The sequence below is a fragment of the Sminthopsis crassicaudata genome, chromosome 2 (assembly GCF_048593235.1).
Source record: "Sminthopsis crassicaudata isolate SCR6 chromosome 2, ASM4859323v1, whole genome shotgun sequence".
NCBI lineage: Eukaryota > Metazoa > Chordata > Mammalia > Dasyuromorphia > Dasyuridae > Sminthopsis > Sminthopsis crassicaudata.
This window is the reverse complement of record NC_133618.1, coordinates 32185069-32203500: the sequence shown is the minus strand read 5'-3', so window position 1 is coordinate 32203500 and position 18432 is coordinate 32185069. Positions and strand designations below refer to the sequence as shown.

Genomic DNA, 18432 nt, shown 5'->3' with positions numbered 1-18432 from the left:
CCATCCATCCATCTATCCATCCATCTATCCATCCATGCATCCATCCATCTATCCATCTATTTATCATACATTTATCTATTTTTACAAGCATCTGTCGGTCTATCATCCATCTGTCTTTACATGCATGCATCTATCCCTCCATTTATCTATTTATCATACATCTATCTTTTCATGCATCTATTGATTTACCATTTATATAGATATCTATATAAACATCATCTATCAATCTCATATGTCTATAGATATCTATAAATGTATATGTATGCATACAAACATGTATAGAATATACATACATGTGTATACATGCATTCTGTGGTGCTTTAAGGGTACTTTAGTGCTTTACAAATATTATTCCACTTGATCCTCAAAACAACTCTACAGGTGACCTTGTCCAGCTTTCTCTCACTTAAATGCAATACACCTGCATGTTTTGGCCCCTTGTCTTCTGACTCCTCCCTGAGATCCCTTTCCATCATGCTATAGTGTTCTCAAACTGAGCCACGGATGGAGCCAGGAAGCTGACACCTGTGACTCAGGTATTGTGTGTTATAACATGCATGTGAATCTGCACAATGAGAGCAGTTTGACCCAGTCAACAGAAGTGGACTCAACAAGGTCTCTGGTCCTCCGTGGCCAGAGGGAACAATACCTCCTTATCCATGGGTGACTCCTGTCCGAACTGTACGGTTCGGGATGCTTCGATCACCAGTGCTTGGTCTCGGTAAACAGGCACAATGTTATAGCAAAAATTAAGTTCATCTATGGGTAAGTTGTATTTTCGAGCATGATTCTGCAGAGTTCCTATTGGAGAAAAGTACGGGTAAGGTGGCTCTTCTACATTTTTACCTCTGGCCCACATTATCCTTGGGGTTGTCCACTTATTGGTGGAGGTATCTTATTGGGGGATTGAACAGATGCTGAGAATTCACCATTAGTCAACTCTCTCTACCAGCAGCTGGCCCCAAAGCCCAGGACTCCAACCTTTTGTGTGTAATTCCTCTGGGTTAAAGCACTGTGGACTTGTATGTCCTTTGTGAAAATAGCCAATATATAGCCTAGATTACATATATAATTTTATGTATATCATATATATTTATATATACAATATATAATATGAAATATTATATATTGTGTATATAAATATATAGCATGAAATATTATCTATGTGTATATAAATATATAATATGAAATATTATTATTATTATTAATTTTTTTTTGCCATTTGCAGAGGAATCAGAATTGGAAGCTCAGGACCTGCTAAATTGGAGTATCTTATAGAAATTTCCTGATGCTGACCTTAGTGGAACAGACATATTCACAAGGGATTTTTGCCCTCCATTTTCTAGGTTTCTTTGTCCCTGATGATACTAAAGAAACACCCAAGAACATTCTCTGGGCCAACAGAACACAAATTCTAGGACTCAGATTATAATGAGCAATTCCTATCCAAAGTATAAGGTCTAAGAAAAGAGGCTTTCTTGTTCTTCCCAAAATTCTAGGTATCCTGAGAATTGCCTGGATTTGGGGAACTAAGGAAATTCTGCTATTTATGGACTTCTCTTTTCTCAGATGATTAAGAAGTAGACCCCAGTGACATTATAACTGCATATTGAAATAGAAACTCTTAAGGAGTCTGTCAAAAAGTGGCCATTCTACTCTGGTTACTGGAAAAAATTTCTAAGCAAACATCTTACTTATTCTGTGTTCTTTCCTAGTCAACTAATAAAGTAGCTATTTCTCAATTCCTCTGTTGAGTTTTTCCCTTCGTTTTCTCCCTTGAGGGGGTGCTACAGAGAGCCATTCCTACTCATAACTCTGTGATTCTCTATTAATTCAGGACCTACTTGAAAACTTTAAGAAAAATACTAGTACCTGTCAGAAATCCTTGAGGAAAAAAGAAACCAGATATCCAGAATGATTTGGGCTGTCCCCTTTTGAGCCACAACTGAAAAGAGAAACAATGGAATAGAGTATTATGGGGGCTGAAGTAGCCTGTAATCTAAATCAAGGTTGCTAGACAACTGGATCTTTCTTCTTCCTCTTCCAGGATGGTATCTAAACCAGTCCAGAGAACTAGTTATTATTCCAGTAATTCTTAAAAATGGCCCCAAAGATGCCATAATCCCTATTAGCAAGATATTCTAGTATTTCCAAAACATCAAGAGTCAGAAAGACTTTACTTCCCGTGTTCTGGCTACTAGCTTTAATAAATAATCAACAGCTATGGAATATGGGAGAAAACAATCTAAGTGGAGCAAGGTTAAAGCCAAGTGCCTAAAATTATTCCTGAAAGTCCTTTGAGCATTGTCTGGGACGGTGAGCAACATCATTTCGCCCCTGAGTGTTCCCAGGCCACTGTCTTTCAGCAGGAATGGGATCATTCCCATTTTGGACATCCCCAATATAGAAAGAAACACGGATTTCCCTCCCTGTGCCTCACGCCCTCCCTGAGCTGGTTCTAGGTGTAAGTCCAGCCATGGCACTAGCTCAGCCAAAAGCCAAAGGACAACTTTGCTCACATCCACAAAAGATGTCCTCAAGACGAGATCTTTGACCCAGGATGACAGAGGCTTTAGTGAAGGGTAGGCGGCATTGGACCACAATGCCGGAACCTGATTGTTAAGGAAGCTATTATACACTCTCTCCATTTCTTCAGACATGACGACGAATCCAGCAATTGCTTTGTCCAGTGTTTCTAGGGAAATCTGAAAGGAAACACAAATGTTTATCTTAACACTCACGAAATACAAATAGTGAACGGAAAAACCTTAAATAGTAAGGCACAATTCAGACAGTGGGAAGTCTGATAAACACTGCCCTTGGCCGTGTAAATTAAGTCACAGTCACATCCAGGATCCAGGATCTCGTGAATCCCGGGGGAGATGCTGAGGAAGTCCCGAGCAGCCAAGATGTAAGGATCAGGTTGGCAAGAATGTGGAGGCTGAAGGTGGGAAGACTCAAGGTTAAAATTAGGTGAGGGAGGAGGTCGAGCAGAGGTAGGAAGAGTAGGGAAAAGGAAGAAAACAGAAATATGAGAGGGCAAACCCAGCAACTGAAAGCAGAGGATTCATGGATTTTGAAATTTAAAATCACCTAGTTTTAGGGCTTCTTAGCCATTTTTGAGTGACAGATCTCTTGGATGATTTTATGAATTCTGAAGACTCCCTAAGATAATATTGTTAAAAAAATCCATAGTTACAAAGGAAACCAATTATATTAAAATGAACACATTAAAGTAATGTACATCTTTCAAGGTTAAGAATCCTGATCTAGCTGAATTTTGCAGATGACAAGACTGTTACATAGAATTTAAGGAGCATGTTCAAAGTTACCAGACAAGAAAGTATTATGGAAGGAAAGAATAGCTTCATCTTCTAGGTTAAGAACCCTTATCTAGATGAATTTTGCCTATGACAAAACTGAGTTACATAAATTTAAGGAGCGTATTCAGTAATCCAGACAAGTATGATGGAAGGAAAGAATATGTACATTTTCCAGGAATTTTGTAGATGACAAAACTGAGTTACATAGAATGTAAGGAGCATATTCAAAGTTATCCAGACAAGTAAGTATTATGGAAGGAAAGAAACAAGCATTTATTAACTGCTTATCATGTGCTAAGTTTTTATAAATGTTATCTCATTTGATCCTCACAGCCATTTTGGCAGATGGGTGTTAATTTGCAGACGTGGAAGGGAGAATCCATTTATAGGGAGAGTAGCAAGAACACAGTCCATGGATATGGGGCAATACTCTCCTCTCCTGTCTTGTTTTCTGGATCAAGAAAAGATAGAACTTAGTAGAAGGAACAAAAGATAGAGCTTAGTAGAAGGAACAATGGAGTAACTCATTTCAGCGGGAACCTTATCTTTGCTCCTAATTTCTTTACAAGGTGAAGGGAAAAGAGCAGAAGCTTGTGATTATTAGGTCTTGACTTCTGCGGGATTCTATTTCAGGATTCAATGAAATTCATTATTCTGAGATGCCTTTGTTGCTCCAAAAGGAAAAGAATAATGTTCATTAATGATAAACATGCATGTGAACCTTTGGAGAACTCGAAACTCATTTTTCTTCAATGTTCTTTAGGAAGATAGCGACCCCCTAAATGGCCGTATCAACTTTGGCTCATTCATACCCTCAGTGAAAGAAACATCACTAACCCAAATGTCTTCTTTTCTTTCTCCTCAGGTTGATAAAAAGTTTCAACCACCCCTGCTTGCCTTTGTGGTTGCTTGTGACTATCCCAGAAATAATTCTTTGTTAGGAGGTATTTTATGGGAATACTGTGCAGCTTTAGGATGACAGTTTTTTCTTTTTTTTTCTTTGTGTGTCACGTTTATTCATCCATCACCATCGAACTGGTGTCTCCCTTTCATCTCTCCAGTGCTTTTTCTTCCTGATTCCTTCCCAAATGATTTTTAAAAATTTCATGTAGAGGTCAAGTTTTAGACATAATGTGTCTGAATCATGCTGGAAGATAAAGATAGCTCACAGGCAGCTGGGAAGACAGAAAGGGACCTCAGGAGGAGGGTCAAGGCTGGAGACAAAATCCTAGTGAAATATTATTAAATTTGTGGATTATGTCTATTAAATGTTAGCAACTGTGGGTGACTCCCATTCACACAGCCTGAATACTTAACAATTCTTATTCATTCATTTTATCAGATCTCTTCTTTCATTCTTGTTTGGACGTCTTGCTGGCTCCTCCTCTGATTATAAAACCTCACTGTTGACTTTATCTGTGTTCACTGTTTTTTATTTCACCATCTGCCTCTTGTTCCATCTTCATATGCCCTTTTATTTGTATTCTAAAGTACAAATCTTCAGAGGATATCAGAAGCTATGTATGATGTCTAAAAATCTACCTAGAAGAAAAATTCCAGATCACTAAGAAGCTCTCATGAGCAAGGGCACTTACCATGCTCCCAGTTTCTGATAAGATGTTGTAGATGGGAAATCATAATGAATTTCAGTGCTAAGCAGCCAAAGAATATACTGAAATACTCAGATAAGTAATCCTCTTGATTTTATTGTCCCTCTTTCAAGGATGCTCTAGAGATCATCAAAAGTAACTCCTCTATCATAGAGAATGAAATTGAGGTCTTGGGAAGTTATGGGACTTGCCCAAATTCACACTAATATAAAAGGTTTGGACCCTTCTAGATCTGAAATCCAGTGCTAATCCCATCACTCCATGCAGAGGTCAAGTTCTAGACATACTGATTCTGAATAATATGAAAAAACAGAGGCAGCTTTCATAGGCAGCTGGGAAGACAGAACTGGATCTTGGGAGAAGGGTCAAGTCTGGAAACAAAAGATCCAATGCGATAACATGCATATAAAAAGCCCTTTACAAAACTGTACAGCACTTTATAAGTACCAGTCTTATGGATTTGGGACTCATTTGCACAAATCTGATACCAGAAGACACAAAAGTATAGAATTCTAAAAACTACCCCAGTGTTATTACAGAGTAATGACATTCAACAAAAAATATGGGATAATTGTCATACTCGGATTAATTTGAGAAGGCCATTAAATCTGTCCACTTCTTGTCCAAGGACAGTCGTTAAGGAGTTGAGGCGTCCTTGTGCATCCTTGACAAAGAGCGAATCTGAAGCTCCTTCCATTTCCAGTTTTACTGAAATACACAAAAAGAATTATTCCTAAAATTCCCTATAAATTCTCATTTAAAGCCTGCTTTTTAGAAATAAGTCAATCACTGCAGTGTTTGGAATGCTTTAAAATAAATGCTTCTGTGATTCAGGTCAGACACATGGGGGCCAAAGGTATAAAAACAGAACTTCACAGCAATCCCTGTGGAATGAAAGATCTTGGAGGGCAGGTTTAAAAATTTTTTATCCAAGTACCTAATACAGTGCGATGTGGTATTTACTTAAAGAATGCTTGTTGAAAGATAACTTCCCCTTCTCAACTCTAAGGATCCCCTTCTTTCTGTAGTATGTATTACTGTTTTCTCATTTAGCCTCGAGTTCAATATAATTGATTGTTAGATTCATTGAAAATATTTTAATATTTTTTGTTCTTAATTTCTTATCCCCTGAAGATTGGTCATTAGATGGCAAGTTCTTTTGATCATGGTAACTCCTACAAATGTTCCTTCCTTCTGCCAGAAATCACAATTTGTGTCAGTGGGGGAAATGCTCACACTGACAAAACATGGATCCTGGAAATATAGATGTAGAATCTAAATTTGAAAAGTGGGTGGTGGCTCCCTTTAGATAGAGAGGTTAATTAAACACCCATTGAAAAATATTTATATTTGTATGTATATGTGTGTGTGCTTATATATATATATATATATATATATATATATATACACACACACCTGCAGATACATATAGCCATATACACGTAAGTATATACATACAAGTATGTACATATATATGAATTTGTTTTCTTCGATTAAATATTTATTTTGTAATTTTTTTTGCTTCCTCAATGGTTTGGAGGGAGAGAGATTGAGTGGTGAGAATTTGGAATTAAAAATAAAACTTTTTTTTTTAAAGTAGGTAAGTTGAAGCTTTTATACTTATTTTCAATCCCTCCCAAATTCTAAACAAAATAGTTATTTATGTAAATAAATAGTTGAATTTTCATTCCTACATTCTGTAGCCTCAGTCAACATGCCTAGAAAGCTTTATTACCTGGCACTTTTGACAAGACCGAAGTAACAAGTTCTTGGACGATTTCATCATTGCTCTTTCCACCTCCACCACCGCCAGACCTCGGCTGGACATCAAGTATAGTAGTGATGAAAGAGTTGGTCTCTTTGAACTATAATGTAAAGGAGGAAGAAGGAAGATCACTGAAGATGCTCATTCTTTAAAAAATGTCACATTTTTGGTCATATTATACAGTGTTACCCTATGGTTGGCTAAGGATAAATATAGGATCAGACACGATACAATGAAATTACCTGAGAATGGCAGAGACACACTCAAGTAATTAGGCAAATATTTTGTCTTTTATTGAATATGCTCATTTAAAAGTTTATACTAAAATAGTTCTAAATCTGCCACTGACTAAGTAGTAAATTACCTATTTTCCTAAATAAAGTTCCAGAACTCAAGAAGAAAGGCCAACTTTCTGCAGGGAGCACAGACACATAGTAGGAGTGATGATACAGGCAGTTACACAGTGCACTCTCCTGGCTCTCTGTATCTAATCTCATTCATTATATATGAAAAAGTGACTATTAGCAGGAGTAACATCAAAAAGGTGACATAATAATTATAAAGCTCTCAATTAGCAAAGTTCCTGGCACATAATTGATGCTTTACCAGATTCCCTTCCTACCTCTCCCAGAAAAGAAAAAAAAAAGATGAAATTACTGTGTGAATATCTTAAATGTGTTTCCTAATATTGAAAAAAATACATTTTAAAATATTTACTATTGAAAAGTAAATTTATTTATTTTATTTTATTAAGAATAATGTAGAATATAAATGGTTTATGGTTCTAAAATATATTTGGACATTCCTATGCCCCCCAAGGAACTGCTGTATTTTACATAGAGTAGCTTTCATACTAGTTTAAGTTTTAAAGCAGGGTAAGGGGAGGGTGGGGTGGAGAGTGAGGACTAATGACCATATTGGGTCTTCCATCTTTGGAAGAAATGATCAGAGGGTTGGTAAAAGGCTCTATTAGAGAGAAAGGGAAAAAGTCTAGTGTGCAATCTTTCTTTTTTTCCTATTCTATCTATACAATAAAGTAAAATATCTCTCTGAATAGAGAGAAACCCAAATAGAGAGCAGAATGCTATTCATATGAAGGGATCTGGGATTTCCATTCAGGCAATTAAGAACTGGTCGTGGAAAGTAAATACCTTTTTTTGGATAATGAAATTAATTAGAAGAGCTTTCATTACTCCCCGAAGAGCCAAATCAGTAAAATATAGGGAAAACTCGCCTGAAGACCTGTGACTCAAGCCCTTCTAAAGCCTAAAGTCTATGGGGGGGGGGCAAAGCATATGCCCTTGAAAGCATCTGCCTGCAAGAAAATATTGCAGGTGAATGAGAGGTAGGTGATACATACCTAAAGCCATGGAAATCTGTTTAAATCATAGGAGAAATGAATACTTGAAAATATTTGTTGACTGCCATTTAGCTCAAAGACTTTAGACACTAAGTCCAAACCTTTCTTTTTTACAGACGAGGAAAATGAGGTTCAGAGATTTTATGTGACTTTTCATAATAAATGTCCAAGTCAGGATTAGAACTCTGCTCTATCCACTATATCACCTGGCAATGTAAGAATTTTTTGAGATTGAATAAACTAGCATGGTTGAGTTATATCCATCTGATCATTTAAGTATGTCATAATTTACATAATCTAGCATTTAGATTTTACACTAATAGGATAGCATGCATTTATGTTTTATATATTTTAAATAGAAAGTCCATCCATACAAACCTGGAAAACTAAGTTGGCATTTTCATGCATCCCAAATATTTCAGGGTCATCAATCAAAGGTAAATTTTCAATATAGTCTCTGAAATCCTGTATGTTGTCCCCAAAAGGTGCAAAATATATACCTGTCATTAGAAACACAGAAAATAATGAAAGCTGAGGTCAGATAAATCTTTCATGGATTGGAGGATCATGGCTGTAGAACTTGAGAGGGAGAGTATTTTTTCAGCTGATTAGAGATTTCATCTTACATCTTACTTTTAGATATTTGTTGAAATTGTCTCCCTTCTGAAAGTTAGATGACTTGTTTTTGGGAAAAAGAGGGAGCTAGTTATCCCTTATCTTGTCTGGTACTTGTATCCCTTGTACTTGTCTGGTACTCCTAACCAATCAGGAGTGGGCCTTTTCCTGAATAGTTTAAGATAGCAAGAATCTAGTGATTGTGGCAGTAAAAATACAAAAATAGTGGCAGAGACTGGAGTCAAAAAAACTCTTAAAACAACTGAGCCACTCTATTCATTAGTAGATTGTGTGAATGCATAGGGAGGCACAGATGCCAAGGAAAGCTGCTTTTGATTATACCACCAAAGAGTTAATTATAGACAAGGAATTTTTTTAAAAGTGACTGCAGTATTTCTGAAACAGCATCAGGACTATTTTGTATGCAGCAACCAGAGATGGGGTGGCGGGATCAGTGTGACTTCCCAAAAAGACAGCAAGTTGCTCAAAAAATTCTTTGGATAGGTTATCCTGGAAATTATCCAAATTATGATAAAATTTTGGCCTTTCCCAATGGGGGTAAAATTGAATATCTCTGAAGATATATATCAAAGAGAGGTTGGTGGGATCTGTTTGGATATGTCTGGAAACCAAAAGTATTTCAAACATCAAACTGAAGAATTTCAGAGCAGCTGCTGTGAGAATGAGGAAGCTATTCAAGGACATCAAAGTTGCTACTGCAAAATGCCTTGCTGCAGAACATGGATTAATCAATTAGTCAATACCTATTTCTAAAGTGTGTGTAGTGTGCCAAGCAATGTGCTAATCTCTAAAGATGATAAAGAAGAGAAAATATAGGGTCCCTGAGATAAAGGAACCTATATTCTGAGGAGTGACATGTCATATAAATAACTATGTACATGGAAGATATATATTTATTATATATTATAGCACACAATATATTTTATTATAATATGTGATGTCATGCAAATAACCATGTACATGGAAGATATATCTATTTATTATTTATTATAGCATACACATATATTTTATTATAATATGTGCATTATATATTATACACAGTATACAATATATTATGCATTATTATATATTGTACATCATATGCATAATATATCTTCTATGTACATAGTTATTTGCATGTCACATATGTATACACATATACATAAATAGGATAAATGGAAGGTAAGATTATGAACAAAATAATATAGCTTATTATAACATATTAATTATATATATTATACATATCACACAATATTATACATCATATGCATAATATATCTTTTATGTGCATGTTTGCATGGCATGTGTATATATACATATATATATATATATATATATATATATATATATATATATATATATATATATATATATACACCCAGGGTAAGTAGAAAGTAAGATCATGAACAAAAAAGAAATTGGGATAGAAGGGGCCAATAGGTTTACAATCAAAGAAAAAGTAACCAGAAGTCTCTCTTTGTATGAAGCTATGACCATTGTTTAAAAATATGAATTGAGGCGGCTAATGGTACAGTGGATAGAGCATCAAGCCAGGAGTCAGGAAGACGTGAATTCAAATCTGGCCTCAGACACTTATTAGCTGTGTGACTTTGGGCAAATCACTTAACTCCAATTGCCTCTGAGGAAAAAAATATATAAAATAAAAATCTGAGTTGGGTGGTCTGAATGTTTCTAGGTCAAAGTAGCTGGGATTTAAGGAGAAAATCTATGAACTTCTCTCACCCACTTCTGTTGCTGTTGGACATCCTTAGACTTTATTTATAATTCCTTGCTTCTTTGAGGTAGTAAGTCATCAGGGCTTCCTTTGGTCAGTCAATAATAATTTATTATAATATTTCAAGCTAATGCTAATTTGCTTATAAAATAACACAAAATAACACATAACAGTACAACACAATATGATTTATAATAAATAATAATTTATTATTGACTAATTGAAGGCAGCCATAATGTCTTATGCTCAGGAACTATAGAACTGTTACTGCCTTTTCCTCCTCACCTCTTTCTCCGTCCCTTAGGGGAAGAATTCTTTCTTTCCATCGAAGCTTGCAGGAGACACAGAGGAAGGTCTCAGAGGACAGCAGAGTCCAGCTGCATGGCCCATTTTGACATCTATAGCATTCACAATGACTTCTTTCCAAGCAAAGGCAGCACCCACAGGCCCCACCCACAATTAATCCCCTTTTAGGATCATCAGTGCCCTTCTGGCTCAGCTGTGGCTGACCCCCCATTACCATAGCTCTGTGTGAAAATCTATAGTGGTTCTCCCTGGTCTACCAAATCCAGCTCCAATTTCATAAGCCCATTATTAGGTACTCTGTGAGAGGCAGGGCGGTGTGACCGAGAGTGCCAGAAGAACTGGGTCCGGCCTTGCCTCCGACACATACAAACGGGCCAGCCCTCCAGAATGGACTGGAGATGGTGAGTTACAGACTCCTGGCAGGTCTCCATGGTAATCCCCCCTTTCCAGGAGCTGTCTATGGTGTTGAAAGCACAGCTTCAGACAAATCACCTCCCCACACTTCAGGTTGGATGACCTCCCACCATCTCTTTGTTATCCAACTCAAGCATCTCTTTCTTCTTGAACCCTTCTGAGATCCTCCCTTCAGCTCTTAGTATCCATTGTTTTTTCTTAGCTAACGTGTTTATCATGTAATAATGGACATTATTCAGCAACTCAGTAAACATTTATGCACCATGCACTGTGCTCATTAACTCCACAGAAACTCAAAATTGCAATAAGATTTTTGGGACATCCTAGATATCATTTTCTATATTCTAACCACCTACTGAATTCCAAGAAGCAGGAGCCTGAGGCACAGTGGGCATTTCATAAAGGCTTTTTGCTATCTTTTGCCAAGGAATTTTCAATTAAAAACGAAACTGAATATAACATCCTAAACATGTTTAAATGGAATACAACAAGGCTTTAAAAACTGTATAGAATATTATTCTCCATCTTCATCTATTCATCTATTATAGTTCCAGAACCCACCTGAGGTAGGCAGCTGGAGAGCACTCAGGTCTTGGCCATTGTTATTTCAGGAACATAAAGTTCTGTGACACTTTCAAGGTTTTCAAGGCTTTCAAGGATAAAATGATGCTTATGTTTAGAATTCCCTTACCTGAATCTGAATACTTATAATTCTCTTCTAACGTTTGAGGAGAAAAAAATCTCTTTAAAACTGTACGAAGACATCTTTGATCCCAAGTGTCTGTAACTCGACCTCCATAAGTTATTTCACCTGCAAAAAATAGTTTGGCTTTGAAAATATAAGGGCACCTCGATATTCTATCCTTAGTTTTGACTGTATGTATCTATCAAAAGAGTTCAGGGCACCTACTCACTTCAATGACTCTTAAAATAGCAGTTTTAAGCATGACACAGTTGTCAGCATTTAAGGAAATAACACACACAGGTATTCTTAGCTATTTCTTAATACAATAAGATCACAGAATCAGAGAAGATAATCCTGATGGCTTAAATCCAGTCCAATCCCTTTATTTTAACGATGACCTATAATCAATCAACATTGTCACTGTTCCTAGATGGTATATACCAATTTATTCCCTGGCCCCAATCACTATCCTGATACTTTTCAGAACAAAGAATCCCTTCCTAGTAACCACTCCTTAAGAAATGTTCTTGTTCCCATTTTAGTCTAAGTTCCTTGAGGACAAGAACTGCCTTTGCTTTTGTGTTGACATGCCCAGCATTTGGCAAGTGGCTTGGCACACAGTGTTTAATAAATTCACACTTATTATTAACAATTAGTTGCCAAACACTGGAATGAACCTGAAAGTCTTTGGGCGGGTTCTAGGGAAAGGCCATGTGCTGAAGAGGCTGCTGTACCTGTGATGTAGATCAAGGCATCCCATGGTATCTTTCCTTCTTGACAGTAAAGGTTTAGATTAAGTAAGGCACATTCTCTATCACTGTCATTAAATTCATAGCAGATATTCCAACCAAGAGGGCCAAACTTTTTCCTCTCCTAGAATTTGAAATAAGAGAGAAGAAATTTAAGTTGTGTGTAATTTAAGCTTTTATAAAATATTAAATATAGTATTAGACCTTTATTTTATAAAAAAAGTCATCTAAATTCAATGATTATTAGTGTAGAATGATGGATGGGATGTTGGATCTGGAGGCAGTAAAATAAGGCTTTGAATCTTACCTCAGCTAGTTTAATGACCAAGTGACTCTGGGTAAGCCATTTGATTATTCTTGGTACCAGTATTCTCATCTGTGACATGAGGGGTTTAGAATGAATGACCTCCGTTCCAACTCTAAATCTATGATCCTTGAGTTGGGAAGTCATCATGGAATAGGGAGTTTATTTGTATCAGAAACTCCTGAATGAGGAAACTCCTTTTCCCTCTTCTTTGTAACTTATAGTTGAGTAGCATAGGACATGGAGAGAACTGAAATGACTTGTTCAGAGCCACCAGGCCAGTGTATGTCAAAGGCGGGATTGTAAGACCAGTTTTCATCCTTTAGAGACCTCGCTGTCTCTCTCGTTGTCACAGGCAGAATGTGGAGTGCTGGGCTTGAATTGAGGAATTGAATTAGCATCTTTCTGGACTTCACCTGCTCATCTGTACAATGGGTAGGAGGTTGGACTTGATAATCTCTAAGAGCTCTTTCATCTGCATTACTGTGGCCACAGGAAAGGCAAAAGTGATGTAGAACATGGTGGTAAGGAGGCAAGGCCATGAGATAAAGGCAAGTGTCACTTTTCTATTTTAGAGTGACCAGGGAAAGCCCTTTTTATTTTGCTCCCCTAGCATTGTATCCCTAGACCACAAATATTAGATGGTATGAAGCCACGTCTCTTGGAGGTAGGAGATGAAGGAAAGCTTCCAACTCTGGTTGGGTGGATCCTTCCAGTCCCTGCCCTATCAGGCCACTACTGTGGTATGGCCAGGGCTCCTCTTTGTGGAGGTACGGGCCATTCAAGGGCCCAGATCAATTCTCTCTCTACTAATGGCAGCCTGCCGACCAGCTGGTCTACCTTCAGGGAATCCACATCCATATTACTTGTGGGTTGGGAGAGCGAGCCCAGAGTTAGATCCACCAAGAAGTCCCATTCCTGAACCTCCTCCAGGCTCTGCGTCTTTCCTTCCTTTCTTGGCCCCTCGGGGCTTTCTTGCCAGCAGATGCCCTTTGACCTTGCACTCTCTCCTCAACCTCTCAGTCCTCTGCTCCCTTCCTTTTCAGCAAGGGAGATCAAGGTCCTCTGATGAAATTCTCCCCCCTCCATAACCACATTTTCCAGAATTTCCTTATCTGGGTGCTCCTCTGGGCTCTGGCTCATCTGGCTGTGCCCTTTCCTGTTCCCTCAATCAATCCTCAAGTTCTGGAACTTACAAAGTTCTCTCTTCTCCTGGACCTTTCCTCAGAGCTGAGGGCCTCCTCCAATCATCCCCAGTTTTCTCATCAGGAATATCCTGATGCCGGCTCACATTCTTCTCCCGATGGGGAAATCTTCCTGCCCCCTATTTTGTGAAGAGGCCCAGGATGCTGGCCCTGCTCCTGAATTTCCAGACTCAAAATCTTGCCTTCATGGTGGGCCCCTCCACGGCTCTCGGTTTTTTCAGCTCCCTTTTGATGTGAGCATCCGCCCTCCCTCCATCTCACCTCCGAACTTCTTAAAGGAGTTGTCAGTGTCTACATGCTGGAACTCTGTCTTCCCAGAAATCAGCCGGAGTCAGGATAATCAAAAGTCTGTATTCTTGGTCTTTTGCGGTCCTGGTCAGGGGATTAGATCTAGCAATCTCCACACCTCCTTCCTCTCTCTCCACAGCCAAAGAATGCCTCAATCTCCTCCTCTTACTCCACCCACTCATGTCACTTCCCCTCCTTTGTCCACGCCCACCCATCCAGCCGGCACAGAATAGTTGGGGAGGGTCATCCTTCTAACATGTTAATAGAGAACTGTCCAATTGGTAATTAGTCTCACATGCTCCATTATCCAAGTGCATCTGCTCATTTACATCTACATGTCCTGCCTCTTCTTCCTGTCTGCATAGACCCTTATCGTATCTCCCATGTGACTAAAACTGTCCTCTCAAAGGTTAGCACTGTTAGCTAATTATTAATCCATTGACCTTTTCTCTTGCTCTTGTTTAACTTCTCTGGAGATTTGGACACCCCTGGTCACTACTTGTGATCACTTCTCTTTATTCTCCTTTCAGTTGTTGGACATTAGCTCTGGACCATGCTGCTCCAACTCCCACCATTGTGCCCATCTCCTGCCCTCTGGAGCTTTGGAGGCAGCTCTTGAAAACAGCCTGAATCCTGTGAGGTGAGCTTCCACCTTACCCTGCCCCAAAGCACATCTGTCTTGTTCCCCAATCACCAACACAGAGCCCCTTGCCTCTTTTTCTAATTTTCCTTTATAGTCTATTGACTCATTAAAATGGAAGCTGCTCCTTGAGGGATCTTTTTTGTTGTTGCTGTTTTTGTATCTCCAGTGCTGAGTGTGCAGGCTCTTAAATGCGCTGTCTGTCTGTCTATCTATCTATTCACATTGTCTGTCTATCTATCTATAATATAGCAGGCTCTTAAATGCTCTGTCTTTATCTATTTATCTATCTGTCTGTCTGACAATCTGTGTATCTATCAATAATTCTATCCACATAGTCTGTCTTTCTATCTATCTCTATCTATCTGTCTATCTATCTATCATTCTGTCTATCCACATTGTTTATTTATCTACCTATTTATCATCTATCAATTCATCATCTATATATTATCTGTCACTCTATTATGTATATCTACCAATTATCTATTTATGTATCCATCCACTTATCTATTACTTACCCATCTATTCATGTATCTATCATTTGTCTCAATCCATTATCTATCATCCATGTAACTGCTTATCCATCAATTTATATCCATCATCAATCTAATTACCTATCATCTATTTATCTATTTTTATCCATCCCTCATTTATCTTCCTCTATTCCCCTTCATGTCTAATCAATGACTAATCCCATTAAATTGCCCTCAGCAACATCTCCCAAATCTTGTGCATTTTTTCTCTAATGACCTATGATATTGCTACATGAAACAAGAAAAGAGAATATACCTGAATGATGGCATGAAAGAAACAAATACCGAAAATGATTTTTCTCCAGTCCCTTCCAAGTATATTTTCTTCAAAAAATGAAGATGACATTTCAGTGAACGCTCTCCTGATATTTGCACGGAGACCTTTTGGAGGTTCGTTGGTAACCTGGAATTAGAAAACATATATTAATGATTATTTTAGCTCTTGTTCAACTGTGTCCGACTCTTCATTTGGAGTTTTCTTGGCAAAGATGTTGGTGTAGTTTGCATTTCCTTCTCCAGCTCATTTTCAGAGAAGGAAACTGAGGCAAACAGCATTAAGGGATTTGCACAGGGCCATATATGTCTGAGGCTGGATCTGAACACATGAAGATAAGTCTTCCTGACTCTAAGCCTAGTGCTCTATCCATTGCACCAACTTGCTGGCTATAATATTATTTAATTATTAAGTAATTATTTAATTCAGGTTATTTATAAATCTACTTACTGCTTAAAAGCCATTAAGGCAACCATTGGTCATTCATACAGCTTCCAGAGCTTTGGGATGGGAAGTATCCATGGAGCTCAGGGTTGAGGATGGTACATTGATACCCAAGAGACACAGCAATAAATTAAACACTAGTTTTCTTACACATGGGCCAAAGAGACTAGGAAGGGTTAGCATTTTCCCACTGGGATGGGTTTGCAATTTTTAGTCCTTCTCCTACATATAGGACTGTCTCATGCTTCCTTGCCTTTTCCAGCTGTAAAGCACATTGTCCCTTATTTGAATTTAGAACTAGGAAATGAATGCACAATTTTCTTTCAAGTGACACTGGTGATTAGCATGCTTCTATGCATGTTTCTGAGAAATCAGCATCTCCAAAGCTAGCATGGCTATTCATAATAGCTAGTATTTATATGGAATTTTGAGGCCTGCAAAGCACTAACATATACCTACATATACCCACATATATACAGATATATGATTATTCTATAGATGGGGAAGCTGAGGCAAAATGACTTTCCCAGGTTCATATAGCTAGTAAGTTTTTGATGCAAGACTGGAATGAAGACTTCCTGGCCCCCAAGTTTATCCATTATACCACTCAGCTCTTCCCATGTGTTAGGATTCTTGCAGATGTTATAGGCCAGAACTTGAGACAAGGTAATCTTCTTGGTTCACACCTTTGAGGGATTTTATATCTTTAAAGGAGTTTGCTCATTGCCCTTTTAAGGAGCTCCCACAAGCCCATTCTCTGGGAGGATATAAGGAGCCAACATTGAGTGGAGAAGTCAGTCTGGATTGGGTCAAGGAGAGGACTTCCAGGGAGAACTTCAGGGAAGCTCGAGGAGATTCAGAGAGCCAAGATTTCAGCGGGGAGATTTGCAAATCCAGGAGATTCACAAATCTAAAGGAAAAGCCTGCTCATGGACTTCTGGGAGGACATTCACAACTAGGATTGACTTCTGGGAAACCCACATTCCCACACTCTTGGAGGCAGAGTCTGATTCATTCCCACGTCTACCTTCATGCTGGTTGGAGGCTTTGGATTCAGAGGGAGCTAGAGACTGAAGCTGGCTGGAGACATTCTGACAGGAACTAAAGCCAAGGCTGCGTCCAGAAGCTCCCCGAGAAAACCTCCTCTCAGAGAAGGATTATATTTTAGAAAAACAGAACATCACATTTTGGCGCCCAATGTGGGGCGAGGACTTTTGCTTATCCTGACTCTGGCTGATTCTGAGCCCTTCAGGGAGCTAGCCTGGACTTTACATCATGTATCCTTTTTCTTTTCCTTTGACAAGTTAATGTCTCATAAAGCAATTAACAATAGCAACAAGATTCCCTATTTTTATAAAATTGGATCAGAAGCACTATCTCAAGCTGCATTGTCACTAGAAGTAGCCAGTTACTTATATAATTGTGTGGTCTATTTTGGCATTCTGCAAGGTCATGCCCATGGCTTGCCTCTATTAACCTTTCCTTTCTCCTTTTTGGGTGTTTCTTTCCTCTCTTCATGGGCCCTTTTTAAACTGAATTCTGGTTTTGGAAGGGCTATTCAAGCGGATGGTTGTCCAACATTCTCTGTGATTCATTTCTAAACTGGGTTCTACATTATCATTTTTCTCAGCTTGAATTCTGCTTTTTATTTGTTATTCTGAGACTAGGTGCTGCTCCTTTGTAGGCAATTCATCCATAGACTCTTTATGATAGTGATTTATTTTATTTTATTTTAAAAATAGTTTTGCTGTCTATTCTTGCAGCTCTCTTAACTTTTCCTCTAGGAATCTGGATGCTATAATATTTGGTATATATATACTTAATATTGCTATTACTTTATTATGTATGGTTCCCTTTAGCAAGAGGTGGTTTCCTTCCTTACCTCTTTTAATTAGATCTTTGCTTTTACTTGTTTTGAAATCAAGATTGCTATTTCCTGTGTTTTTTTTCCTTGCTTACCTCTTTTAATTAGATCTATCTTTGTTTGCTTTTATGTGATCTGAGATCAAGATTGCTGCTCCTGTTTTTTTTTTTAATTTTAAAACATTTTTTAAAATGTCTCCAGCCAGCTTCAGTCTCTTTCCAAATCTTCTCTCCAGCTCCCTCCGAATCCAAAGCTGAAGCACAATACATTCTGCTCCAGCCTTTTACCTTTACTCTGTGTGTATCTCTCCACTTCAAA

At 38.1% G+C, this 18432-nt stretch overlaps 1 protein-coding gene across 2 annotated transcripts in view; it reads right to left on the bottom strand.

The window, feature by feature from the left end:
- The window catches only part of DNAH6 (dynein axonemal heavy chain 6), a 188789-nt gene that overhangs the window by 6577 nt on the left and 163780 nt on the right, over positions 1-18432 (bottom strand). For both annotated transcript variants that reach the window (XM_074285606.1, XM_074285605.1), the window contains 9 exons: positions 15789-15935; positions 12548-12686; positions 11820-11939; positions 8437-8558; positions 6669-6798; positions 5514-5641; positions 2520-2705; positions 1873-1945; positions 650-801 (listed from right to left, as the gene is read on the bottom strand). In XM_074285606.1, coding sequence (XP_074141707.1) covers positions 650-801; positions 1873-1945; positions 2520-2705; positions 5514-5641; positions 6669-6798; positions 8437-8558; positions 11820-11939; positions 12548-12686; positions 15789-15935 — 1197 coding nt within the window. The remainder of the gene's footprint in view (positions 1-649; positions 802-1872; positions 1946-2519; positions 2706-5513; positions 5642-6668; positions 6799-8436; positions 8559-11819; positions 11940-12547; positions 12687-15788; positions 15936-18432) is intronic.